The sequence below is a fragment of the Leguminivora glycinivorella genome, chromosome 2 (assembly GCF_023078275.1).
Source record: "Leguminivora glycinivorella isolate SPB_JAAS2020 chromosome 2, LegGlyc_1.1, whole genome shotgun sequence".
Lineage (NCBI taxonomy): Eukaryota > Metazoa > Arthropoda > Insecta > Lepidoptera > Tortricidae > Leguminivora > Leguminivora glycinivorella.
The window spans coordinates 30,144,158-30,157,371 of NC_062972.1; the positions used below are offsets into that span (position 1 = coordinate 30,144,158).

At 35.9% G+C, this 13,214-nt stretch overlaps 2 protein-coding genes across 3 annotated transcripts in view; one reads left to right on the forward strand and one right to left on the reverse strand.

Annotated features, from left to right (window-relative positions):
* LOC125241203 (laccase-1-like) overlaps nucleotides 1-13,214 on the reverse strand; it is a 216,675-nt gene that overhangs the window by 78,885 nt on the left and 124,576 nt on the right. The gene's annotated exons all lie outside the window — the stretch shown is intronic.
* LOC125241227 lies at nucleotides 10,545-12,898 on the forward strand. Its single transcript, XM_048149598.1, has 2 exons — nucleotides 10,545-10,684; nucleotides 12,591-12,898. The coding sequence occupies exons 1-2, from the start codon at nucleotides 10,657-10,659 to the stop codon at nucleotides 12,866-12,868; spliced, it is 306 nt and encodes a 101-aa protein (XP_048005555.1). The 5' UTR covers nucleotides 10,545-10,656; the 3' UTR covers nucleotides 12,869-12,898.

The window sequence follows — 13,214 nt, forward strand, 5'->3', positions numbered from 1 at the left end:
AGATTACATCGCTAGATCTCCAAGATTCTATAACTCCCTTCCTCCAAGGTAAACTATAGCTGGTGTCTGAAGTGTCTGAGCGTTGTCTTTATTGGGGCCAGGATGGAACCGCGTGCCTCGTACAGGCAGATTGTCACAGATCCAACCTACTTGATACTCACTTATAATTTCTGTACATACATAAACTCATGCCTATATTCCCAAATGGGAAGGCAAAGCACATGAAACTGTTCAAATTTCAGCGCCTCTCTTTGAAATTAAAGAATTGAAATAAAAAGAAATTATGATATCGAAGTGACATGTAGTTTTTTTTAATAACCTCATACTGTAGGGCTGTAGGGATAAGGGATAAGCTCGCCTTTGTACATAACCGTTATAATTATTCACTGTAAGTACATGTAATTTGTTATGTACCTACAATAAAGTGTTTACTATTTCTACTACTACTACTATTGTATTGGTTTATATAATATTATTTTTATACTGTATTTTCTTCAAAGCGGACCCCAGGCTCCCATGAGCTATGGCAAATGCCGGGATAACGCAAGGAGGATGATGATGAATTTATTTTCTTCAAATTGTATTTTTTTACATATTTCAAATTGTGAATAAAACCTACCTACATATGAAAAGTTAATCATCTAACAATACATTAAAATAAACAACGCCAGCAAATGAGGCTTTCAAGGCTGATTAATTATTTCTAATAAAATGTAATGAGGAACAATCCACTTAAATGCTGACCTTAAGTTGCATGTAATCAAATTGACTTTGATTACGATGAAACTATACATTAAAAGGCAAAGAATGACCTCACAGAGCTACAAGGATACGTTCCCAGAATTTGTTTAGTAATAAGTAATTTAAATCGTGTTTCATTTTGCAATTTGATATTTTAAGGTACAGGCGCCTAAGATAATGCCATTAGGCTAGGACATAAAATTGCTTTTTTGTTTAAGGTACTAACGAAAGCACACAATCATAATTTTAAGCTCGATCTCACTTACTAAACAACGAAAATTGAAAGTTAAAAGTTTAAGAACCTTAAGCTTAAGGATCATAATTTTGTTAAACAAACTCGAAGAAATATTTTTGTACCTTCCTTTATTTTAATACAACTTACACCTTTGGAAAGGCATAAAGCGGCATCTATTCTACATTAAAACTTCATCTTTTAAGATTAATAAAATGAAAATGAAAATGAAAATGAAATGAAATATTTATTTTTCAAGTAGGCATATTACAATGCGCATATGAACGTCAAATAAAGCTAAAGCTACGCCGGCTCTAACCCTACGCCTCAGCCTCGAGAAGATTTCAGTCCCCCCTCAGTTGGGAGGGGGGTATCCACTATGGGACCGGCAAGAAACTCGGCGGGCAACTTCTTTTCAAAACATTACATCTTATAACTAACATGCATTAAATAACAAGATACAATTTAACATGCAAAAGTATTCATCAAAGAATATGAACAGACTAGGTACTCTATGGAAATTAATTTCAATAAATTATATTATTGCTATTAATTATATTTTAGATTTGTCTAACGCTACAGGCTCAAGTTCTGCGTGGAACAGGGTTTTTCTCCTTTAAACTTAATTTCACTAAATTACTCTTTTTCCATATAAATAAAAAGCAAGTATCAAGTCCTCTCAATCCCGGGCCAACTAGATGAATGGGCCGATTAGATCGGGCAACTCCGTGCGATCTTGATTAGTTGCGCGACTCCGTCGATGCGACAATCGCGCGATTGAATTCGACTAACTACAGCGTATTGTGCGGAACTTGGAATTGGTTGCTTTTGAGAAGTTTGTGTTCGTAATTCGTGTAAGGAGTTCAAATAATCTAATATAAATTTGGAAAAACACGTACCTGCTATATAAACTATACCTACTAACTAATGTTACCAATTATTTTAGTCTGTTTGCTCCCGTTCAGATTGATATCTTCTTCTTTCATTGCCATGCCCTAACGGACGTCGGTAACCATTTCTCTCCTGTTCTTTGCCATTGTTCTTTTTCATTCTTTGTTCAGAGGAAGGGTAAAAAGGAAGACCACATGGCTTGACAACATAAAAAATGCACTAATGAAAGTAACGCAGATTGATATAAACAAGAAAGAAGTTTGTCAATTTCGCTCGATATATCAATATATAACTTGCACCCCCCATTTTAGAGAAGTGTGGTGTTAGAAAGAGGCAAAAAGTAGCCTATGTCAACGCGCCATCAATTTACCTCAGTTTAACCAGTAATAATATTATTGACTACTCGGTGTTTGCGTGTTATGTATATTGATTGGTGAAGTTTTAGTGCTCCGGTGCATATACTATACTGAAATAATAAAAATAATGCCTAGAAAACCAATAAAGTTGTTAAAATATGGATTAAGACGGTAATATTCCATGTAAAAAACAGTCGCCAAACGGTCACCAAACGGTCGACAAACGGTCGCAAAATGGTCGCAGCGTACACGCGTGACCGAAGGCAGTGAATGCTTCTTGTATTAATTTTTTCCAGGTATCCTCAAACTTTATAAACAATTAAATATGCCGTCGTACTCAGTTGCCCTCACTAAAGAAGATTAAAAAAAAAATTGTAACGTGCGTACCGAGCTGCTGGGTTGTAAAGGATCGGGGATCATATTATTATGGTCTTCTATAGAGCAACTAGTATTTTGCGGCATTTCACAATTGACACTTGTTGAAGTAGTCGTCATTAATATTACTATCAACATTAATTTCAGCGATCTGTACTTCTTTTGTCAAGATTTTTGTATAGATAAGTATCTACAAATTTGTAATGTTAAAGAGACATAAATAAAACGTAGTAGAGTAAATAATGTGTTTTTTTTGTAACCCAAACAAAATACTTGTAGATACGAGTGCGGAAAAGAGGAAAATCGATACGAGTAGCGATATATTAATACACGAACGAAGGGAGTGTTTTAAATCGACATGAGTTGTGAATGTCCTTTTCGCACGTGTATCGTACGACGATTTTCAGTACCTAAATCTAAGCTAAGAGTTTCGACCAGACAAGAAATGAATCATTGCTTGATTTGCTCGCACTACTGCGTTAAAAAAGCAGCATCTGTACTGAAAAAAACTATCATTGCGCAACAGAAATTCTATTAATATCACAGTAAATACTCTATTTCATTTGATTCCTACTTTTATTGTGTAAAGCAACACTACACTTCATTTTTATGAATAAGAATTAAAAATTATATATTTAATACATTAAGTAACTATAAAGTGCTTATCTATTTCTGCACTTTTCTTAACTTTCCCACATTTCTATAAAATGTCGAAGAGTGCTTAAATGGTCGTCGTCGTTTATATTATTTAATTCGCTCATATTTAAATGATTCAAAGCAACCAGTCCACAACTTCACAAGACAGTTTGAGAAACCTTCGTATTTCAGATTGTCATTTGCGGATACAGTGGTTTAGGAGCAGTTCGGTAATCAGACCTACACATGTGTGTACAAATTCTGTCAATGTCACTGTCAGAAACCGTTCTGACAGTGACAATGACAGCCACAAATTCGTCCACATGTTGTTACCGTTATGTGTGCAAACGTCGACTAATAAAGTGTCGTTAAAAGTCATTCTGACAGTGACATTGACAGCCACAAATTCGTACACATTTTGTTACCGTAACGAGTGCACACGACGACTACATGTTGTTATTGTATCAATACGGTCGCATTGTTTGCACGACGTTACCACGCGTTATGTCACATTTGACAGTTAGTTACTGATTTGAAGATTTTGCGACTGAAATGGTTGTATGGGTACTTATCATTATAAGATAATACTAAATAGGTTTAATACTTCTAGGTAAGTATAATAGGTACTAGTTGGGTTACCAAAATAAGTAGGTAGGTACCTTATTAATGTAGGTAGGTAATAAGTACTGGGTTGGTGTTATTTAAATATTAAGATTATATTATTTTTTATAAGGAGACTACCCTATATCATCAGAAAAGGTACGAGTTACGCGATAGAAAGAGAGCGCGCTTCTACGTCAATATAATTGTAGGCATTTAGCGTTGCGCGGTCGGAATTTCAACTTAATAGTATCGTAGCGCGAGTCGTTATTTCTTTAGATGGGCTGTTGGAGTGGGCTTTCTGTACTTGTACTAATATGTATTCTGTGATATCGTCCTTATTTTAATCACTTCAAAACATAACCACTCCGTTATCAAACGAAAAGCAATCAGCCGAACGTATCTCTCCACTCCCTCTTGTTGTGTTTTAATTTATCGTCACTTGTTTCGAATACTCTCTTTTCCGCACTTGTTTCGTAACGCATTATATTCTTAGCCTACTGTCATTATCGATCCTGCGTAATACTTCCATTATTTAAATGGCTGGACAAAAATGAGCTGTGAATCTTTTATTGGCGGCCACATCAACCGCTTATTCCAAAGTACTGCTCACGCAGAATCGATTTCATTCGATAATTAAACAATTAATTGTAAAGGAACGTAAACCATTGGTGCAGGCGATTGCCGATTCGTGGTATCATCGGTTCGATTTTTAATCATTTGTAACTATATTTATAATTGCAGCTCTGCTGTGAGCTGTAGGTGTAGAGTTGTAGACCGTACAACTTTGTTGATGCTTCGGTCACTAGCCGTTTAATATTGTTTATTAAAGATTGCTTCGCCTGTTGTCATTATAATTCAATCGTTCCATTATATTATGGTACCTATCTATGGAAATCTTATATTTTTGGAAAGTAAAGTAGGTGCTTGTAATTGATGAACACAGTGACGTAGCCAGGCAGTGTCTCGTTCTCATATAAGTTCGAGAAAACCTCAACTCAAATCTTAGAGAAACAGGTTTGACGGCCCCGTGGCCCGCAACCCTTCGTTTCTCGGCTTATAGAGAGAATTTTAAGAATTATATTAAGCTGTATAAATTATGGGACTTCACCATGCCACGCCACTACAAAAACAAATCCGTAATTTTAACTTTTATTTAATTTCACAATCCCATGTTGGACATGCCCCTATTGTTGACACTCTCCCTGGTACAGTACGAACCAGTCCTGGAACTGAACGGAAGGGTGCTTGCACTTGTATTCGCAGATGCTGTTATATGTGTTGTAGTCGTTTGCGCAGAACGCGAAGGACTTTTTGCAGCCGCATGGCCCGCGCTCCTGGGCGACGGCTAACCCTAGGAGAACCACTGAAATACAAATATTACTAAATACATATGCAGAGAAATTCAAATATGTTTCTGAGGGCTCCATCATCCTCCTTGCGTTATCCCGGCATTTGCCACGGCTCATGGGAGCCTGGGATCCGCTTTGACAACTAATCCCAAGATTTGGCGTAGGCACTAGTTTTACGAAAGCGACTGCCATCTGACCTTCCAAACCGAAGGGTTCCGACCTTATTGGAATTAGTGCCGTTTCCTCACGATGTTTTCCTTCACCGAAAAGCGACTGGCAAATATCAAATGATATTTCGCACACAAGTTCCGAAAAACTCATTGGTACGAGCCGGGGTTCGAACCCGCGACCTCCGGAACGAAAGTCGCGCGCACTTACCGCTAGGCTGCTAGCGCTTTCTAAGGGCTCCAATCCGCATTATCTATAATATATGATATAGATTCTGACCAAAAAAGAGTAGAAATTAATAAAAAGTGGTAGAATTGTACAGTCATTTTTCAAATCAATATGTGCAAGAAAACGGGACGACACTACGAGGTTGCCATTTTTTAATTTCTACTCTTTTCGGTCAGACTGTAAATACCTACATACTGTACCTATTCATGTTAATAATACCTACTCGTAGTTATAATGTCAATGCATAATTTTATCTCAGGGTATTAACACAATAAGAAATGAAAAATGAAGTCTTTTTCTAAGAACAGTCGTCGTATCGTCAGTAATAATTTCCACACATTAGGAATCCAAACAGAACTTGTACGTTCGTTTTCGGGCAATATTTAAAGAAAGTTGAGAAAATGTGCTTTCATTTTCATTTAGCATTAGTAACCCAACAATGGGATTTATAAAAATTATAAAAGGGTTACACATTAGTCCGAACACAGGATTTCTAAAAATATTATAATATTTTGACTAATAATTAAATTCAGCATCTAAAAATTCTTATTCGTGAAAAGTGTGAATGTTTTTACGTACTTGAGCATAGTGTCGCTATAAACTTCATGTTTATATGGAGCCCTGTCACCAAATGCTCAAAATTTTCGCTGATTTAATGACTATACTATACATTATGTGACTAATGTGTGTGTAATGTACAGTCGAACACATTAACACATTCTAAAATAATGAAATGAGGTATCCAAAACATACATTTATGTTCATTATCATCATCTAAATAGACATACATTATGCATTATGCAACCATCCTACAAAACCCCATGGACGGAAAACCTACAAAAGTTGAGACAAAATCAAAATGGAGTACCTAGTTAAAAGTTATCCTCCTGGACCCAAAAATCCTAAATTACAAACCCCAGAAGAACTGGGACTAATAATGGGAATAAAAATAATATTTTATTACCTAGCAGACTATCATCTAAAAAGTAATTCGTATGATTAATATGTCTAATAAATAATTTACCTATACTTGGATTGTATAGAATATTTGATATGACTTGGTAAAAAAAAAAGTAAGTAAAACGCGTTTTCTCAAACATGCAATGAAATATTGTCTTTACGTTCCTTAAAATGGGCTGGGAATTATCGCTTTTTGGGCGCAACAACTCGAGAGGACTGTAAAGGGATTTCATATTATTTTTTAGGCCTAGGCCTGCAAAGTAACTTTTTTTTATAAAATATTGTCCTTTAGAGCATTTTTTTTTTATTCCATTGTATGTTTGAGAAAAGCACTATACATGCCTCGGCGTGAAAACGGATTCCCGGCCTCGTATCCCTATCCGGCGGTATATACCCACTTGACCGGCAATCCTCATTTTCCCGGCCTCTGATGTAATGTACTATTTATTTAAAAAAAAAAAACATTTTCCGTAGGTACAGTATTTTCATTAATTTTGGGCTGTAAGTTGCAATTAATTGGCTTTTAATTGATTTCGATACACTTTTTAGTATAAAAAATGCGTATCGTAAATACGACATCAGTTAATTAACAATTTGATTAAGATATTTCATATTCACATGTGATGATAATCGCCAAACTTAGTAGTTACTTTAAGTAATAAGAGACTAATTAACAGAAACGACTGAATACTCTTATCAGGGTCCCTTATTTTACTATTTTCATAAAATAAGTGACTTTTCTAATGTAGCTTATGTCCATGCGCGGCGATGACTGCTTCCCATTAGGCGGCTCGTCTGCTCGTTTTGCTGCGAATTTCATAAATAAAATGACCGTAAATGAAAACGGCATTTATTTTTGTTTTATTTACATACAGGATGTTTGGGAATCGGATGCAAAGCCGAAAGTAGGCAACAGTCTAAGTTATTTAGAACTTTTTTTTTATACTACGTCGGTGGCAAACAAGTATACGGTCCGCCTGATGGAAAGCGGTCACCGTAACCTATGGACGCCTAGAACTCAAATAGTGTCACATGCGCGTTGCCACCCCATTAGAAACTTGTAGGTACATTCCCTTTTGCTGTGTTAAGTACACAGCAAAAAGGAGGGTACAGGTTCTAAGGAGGGTTCGGGTTGCGACGACTCAAAGGACAATAGACGGAACAAGTTAGTTCCGTAAGTCCTCCCGTCATCAGCACACCGCACCCTCGTTGAGCTCTGGCAGCCTTACTCACCAGCAGGAACACAACACTATGAGTAGGGTCTAGTGCTATTTGGCTGCGGTCTTCTGTAAGGCGGAGGTACTACCCCAGTTGGGCTCTGCTCTAGATTCGAGCGAGACGATATCCGCTGTGCTGTGCCCTACCACACAAAGCGGAATATCATTCGCTATGCCCTACCTCCTATTAACATTTTTAGCTATAGTTATAGAAAAAAAAATATTGTCCTAAGGAATCAGTCAAATAAATATACAAATGGTACAAACTATGAATTCGCTCTATTTTTTTTTTTATTAGATACACAATGTTTTAAAATTTATTGTTCTATTATTAAGCTTCAAAAAACTGAGGGATGCTTTATTCTTTTGAAGCCAAGGCGGATCGCGTGTTTTAAGTAAGTACCTAAAGTTAGTTTTGTTAGCTAAGTTAGTTAGCTCAAATCTGAACGGCACACTTATAGTGACTTTTGTATTTTTATAAGAACAGCATGCACTTACGTCCAGAACAGTGACATTTGGTGCAGTAGAACTGCTGATGATGGTCAGAACGGAACTCCTCAAATCTGAACGGCACACGTATAGTGACTTTGGCATTTTTATAAGAACAGCATACACTTACGTCCAGAACAGTGACATTTGGTGCAGTGGAACTGCTGATGAAGATCATAATGGAACTCCTCAAATCTGAACGGTACACTTATAGTGACTTTGGTATTTTTATAAGAACAGCATGCATTTTACGTTCAGAACAGTGACATTTGGTGAAGTGGAACTGGTGATGTTGATTAGAATGGAACTCCTCAAGTCTGAACGTCACTCTTATTAAGAATTTTATATTTTTTATGTATACGACCGGTCTGGCTTAGTCGGTAGTGACCCTGCCTGCTATGCCGCGGTCCTGGGTTCGAATCCCGGTAAGGGCATTTATTTGTGTTATGAGCACAGATATTTTTTCCTGAGTCATGGATATTTTCTATGTATATAAGTATGTATTTATCTATTTAAGTATATATATCGTCGCTTAGCTTTGCTTAATTTGGGGCTAAGTTGATTTGTAGTGTAAGATGTCTCCAATATTTATTCATTTATTTTTTATTTTTTTATTTATGGGGAACCAAGGGAATTCTTCAAATCTGAACGGAGCATTTATCAGCAGTTCTCGAAAAGTTTGTACAAAAATTAAGGAAAAAGTTATATTTGTTTTTATTATTCCTATTTTGTTACCAAGATTTCGTTGCTGAATTGAGATTTTAGTAAGTTTTATTTCGTCATTAATGTTCTCTAGTATCTATTCTATATTTTCTTAATTACAACAATTATCCTGTATATATATTATTAATAAGTCAACTTATTTTACTAAATGTTGGTAACAAAATAGGATCAATTAAAATTTGCTGACGTGGCTATGTACAAAGTTGACGGGAACTGCTCTTATATAGAAACTTTTGTATTATATGTATATAAGAAAGAAGACTGAAGCTTTAGTAGTTTCATGTGTTCTGCCCCTTTATGGGATACAGGCGTGATTATATGTATATTATATGTATGTATATATATATAGAAACGTTATGAAAGTGTGTGAAGCGAAAGTGGTTTGTCAGGATCGTAGTAAATGGAAATCCGTGATCTCTGCCTACCCCTCTGGGAAGCGGGCGTGATTGTATGTATATGTGTGTATGTATGTATGTATGTATAAGAAAATCATAAGGGCTTACATAACAAATATAATAGTGCATTAGGCATAATCCAACATTTGAAAGTATTTATCACCAGACCCCAAAGGAAGGCGGTTATTTTTTCTTAAAAAATATGAAAATGTAAATATTAAAACCGAAATAAATTACACTTATGAAAGAAAAAGTGACCAAGTCCTCTGGTGCCTGAGGCTGAAATCGAACCAGCGTACTCTCCAATCGCGGGAGATGCCTCTTTATCCGCTCGGCCACCCAGGTCACAGCTGTCGAGGTCGAAATTATCTCTCATATGAGTAATCTATACAAGGACTCGTAGCGCCCTCTGTCCATCCCTAGGGCAGAACGGTATGGTTCTTGCCCCCCGTGTGAACCAAACTCAGGTTGGTTTCGACACAGCTCGAAAGATGGCGCTGCTAAATCAATTCTAATGAACACAAGTTAAATTATAATCTATTGAAAATATTTCAACTTGTGCTGTCTTAAAGTAGTCACACTACTATGATTATAATTTAACTTGTGTTCATTAGAATGTAAATATTGTTTTCCTAAAGTAGACTTATTCTCAACTAATAAGCCTAAGTGTGAAAACTATCCACACGAATAGTCATGTTAATAAATAAGATTGAATCAATCTTCACTGAGGCTCATAATGAAATTCCTGATTTGGAAGTCAACTAGGAGACAAAATACATGTGTAAAAGTGTAAAATTTATACATACATATAATCACGCCTGTATTCCATAAAGGGGTAGGCAGAGCACATGAACTACTAAGTTACATAGACCCTCAGCATTAGAAAGTAGGTAGGTACATCTGTGGTAGGTACCTATGTAAAATTTATTTTTCTGAAATATTAAACATACAAGCAGAGTATAGATCAAACACATATTATTATGTACAGTCCGTCGCCGTTGTTTTATTTTTGGGGTCCATTTCTCAAAACTGAAAGTTACAAGTTACTCTCTTTCCAACTTATCATATTAGACGTTGACTACCGCCTGTAACTTGTAGCTTCGAGACATGGGCCCCAGGTCGCATATTTTAATTAAAGGTAAGTTTTTCAACAAATAATAATCTATGATCACTAACTGTTAGGTACACCAAATCAGTCACACACATTGCCATTATACAAGTTTAATAGTATTATAATTGAATGAAATCAATCCGCACTGTGCCACTGCTGAAGCTGCTCGGCCCGTGGCAGACATGAACACTATTTCTGCGCTGAGTATTAGTGAGTACAATTCATATTATTTCATCAAAAGTGTCTGTCTAGTAGCCTAATAGATTATTTCCCTGCCTTCTGAGCCAATGATCCTGGGTTCTAATGTTTTTTTTTAACTTATGCTTTTGCAACTACATACCTTTTTAAAAATTATTTTTCTACTCGTCGACTGTAATCTGTCAATTAGGACACCACAGACTAAACTATAAGTGCTAACTTTTCAGTGTTGGATACTCTATGGCAGTTCCGACTCAACTATAATAATATATTATGTAATCTCATTATAGTTGACTTTTAAGTTGCAACGTGCCTATCTAAGAGATATGCCCGGCTGTTGACATAATACCTAGGGTTCAGGAAATAATAAAGAAACACCAGTATTTTATACAAAACTCTTTATTATGTACACCCTAAATAAAACCTAACTCAGTAACTTGGTAGAGCAAGATTTGGTTCGTTAAACTGTTAATTACATCAAGTTCAGTTTGATCATAAAACCTAGGAAAAACACCGATCCTATGTGTAAACACCATCCATAGATCAAACTAATTTTAAGATAAACCTAATATATAGATTAAACCACCACCAAACAAATTGTTGTAAACAAAAATGATTACTTAGTAAATGTGTGACTCTTAATGCTATACCTAGAACTGAAACTAAAACTGGAACTGGCAAATGTTGCAATCATGAGATAGGCTTTCAAGTATTCATTTTATGGTTATTAACTTTTGAATAGAAAGGTTTTAAATTAAGATTTTAACTGTAAAAAGAAACAAACCAAATAAAAAAACCAACACAATAGGTACCTGGCTGTCGCTGAAGTCCCCGAAGAAACACTCCGTTCCCGGCTCCGGATTCATTAGTGAAGTATGAACATTCTCCTCCCCTAAAATAGAATAATAAGAACCACGTTTATAAGCTAAAGAATTTCCCTACTCCTTTTAAGATTGAACTATGGTAACACTTACCGGAAAATACTTCAGCAGTCAAGCATTAAAATTATTAGGTCTCAGCACAACCACCGAAACGCCAACACATATCAGCAACAGCTGTAGTGCCGGTAGTCAGGACCTATTGCTCCTGTCCTCGATGTTGGAACTATGCATTTCCAAAACACCAAAATAAAACTTTTCCTTACTATGCATCTATAAACTTACAGAAGATGCATATATGGATTCTATGCCAATAAACATTATTATTATCTTATAAAATTAATTTCTGTACATATTTAGTCAGAAAACGCCTTTCCTTCACGTCCAGAATTTTCCATCCCCCCATTCATTTGTTCTTTCTCTATCCAAATTCAAATTCCCCACCATAGAGGTAAGTAGCCAAAAAGTCCTGAATAAACTAGATGAAAAAAACCTTTATGCTGAAACTATAAAATAGACTGAAAGTATAGGAATGTAATTTTATTAATTTAACTAGAACATATTATTTATTTATTAGAAAAAATAAAATCATAAAAATACATAATTACATACCACGTTAGTAACACAGATACTCACTAGGTGTCGCTACGTGACAAAGTTAACTGTAATAATTTCAAAAATAGAACTTCATACAATTTCTATACTAATTTGCGATACCTGGCAATTTTTTCTGCATCCGAAACACATTTTTTTTATCTGTCGCATTATCGGCCAACCAAAGACGGTTATTAAAAACAATTGGTTGCGAGGTAATTCGATGTTGATATAACGGTAAAAGACACCATTAGCCATTAGCATTAATTTTAAGTTGCATGAATGAAAGTATTGTATGCAATAGTGATATAATTAAGCTTTTCACTCTCGTACCGTACTATTAGGCCACTCAGCAAGCTTCGTGGCCTAAACATGGTACTCGACTGAAAAGCTTTGTATTATATCACGATTGTTTAAAATACTATTGTTCAATGTTGTTATTTCAGTGGTTCTGTCAGGGTTAGTCGCAGCGAGCCCACGCGGCCCGTGCGGCTGCCAACCAGTCTTCGAATATTGCGCCAACGACTACACCACGTACCACAGCATCTGCGAGTTCAAGTGCAAACATCCCTCCGTCCAGTTCCATGACTGGTACATCCTGTACGAGGGGCCTTGTGTATCGGAGCTGGACACTACTACGCAGCGGACAACTACCACGCGGTGGAGAACTAAAACCACAATGTGGGAAAAAATGATAACTGCTGCTAATTCGATGAATGGCTAATAAAATAAAAATATACACTATTCATACCTACTACGTTATTATAATTTCCAGAAACCTGCCTTTCACAGATGAGAGATTCTCTTAACTCTGCATCAATATGTCAACTGGTTAAAATGGTCCCAGTTGAACCGTTTTCGTTCATTTATTTTGTGCTCATATTTAATTCCTACAAATTTCATTAATGTATGTTTTTGACAAATCCCTCTAAATTAGATTTGACTTATATCAGCTATTTATCTCTTCTCCAAGCAAACTGTGGTAACTGAAGCAAGCTGTGCATGGAGTTGTTGTTCTCGGCAATCGAAAAGCAAGTATTTTATAAAAGTATTTTATTTCTAAAGAAGAC

What these genes read in the sequence shown, in the direction of transcription:
- LOC125241227 (XM_048149598.1), top strand. Translation starts at nt 10,657, where the DNA reads ATGAACACTATTTCTGCGCTGAGTATTA. An exon ending in TATTTCTGCGCTGAGTATTA is followed by an intron (nt 10,685 to 12,590) that starts GTGAGTACAATT and finishes TTGTTATTTCAG; the next exon opens with TGGTTCTGTCAGGGTTAGTC.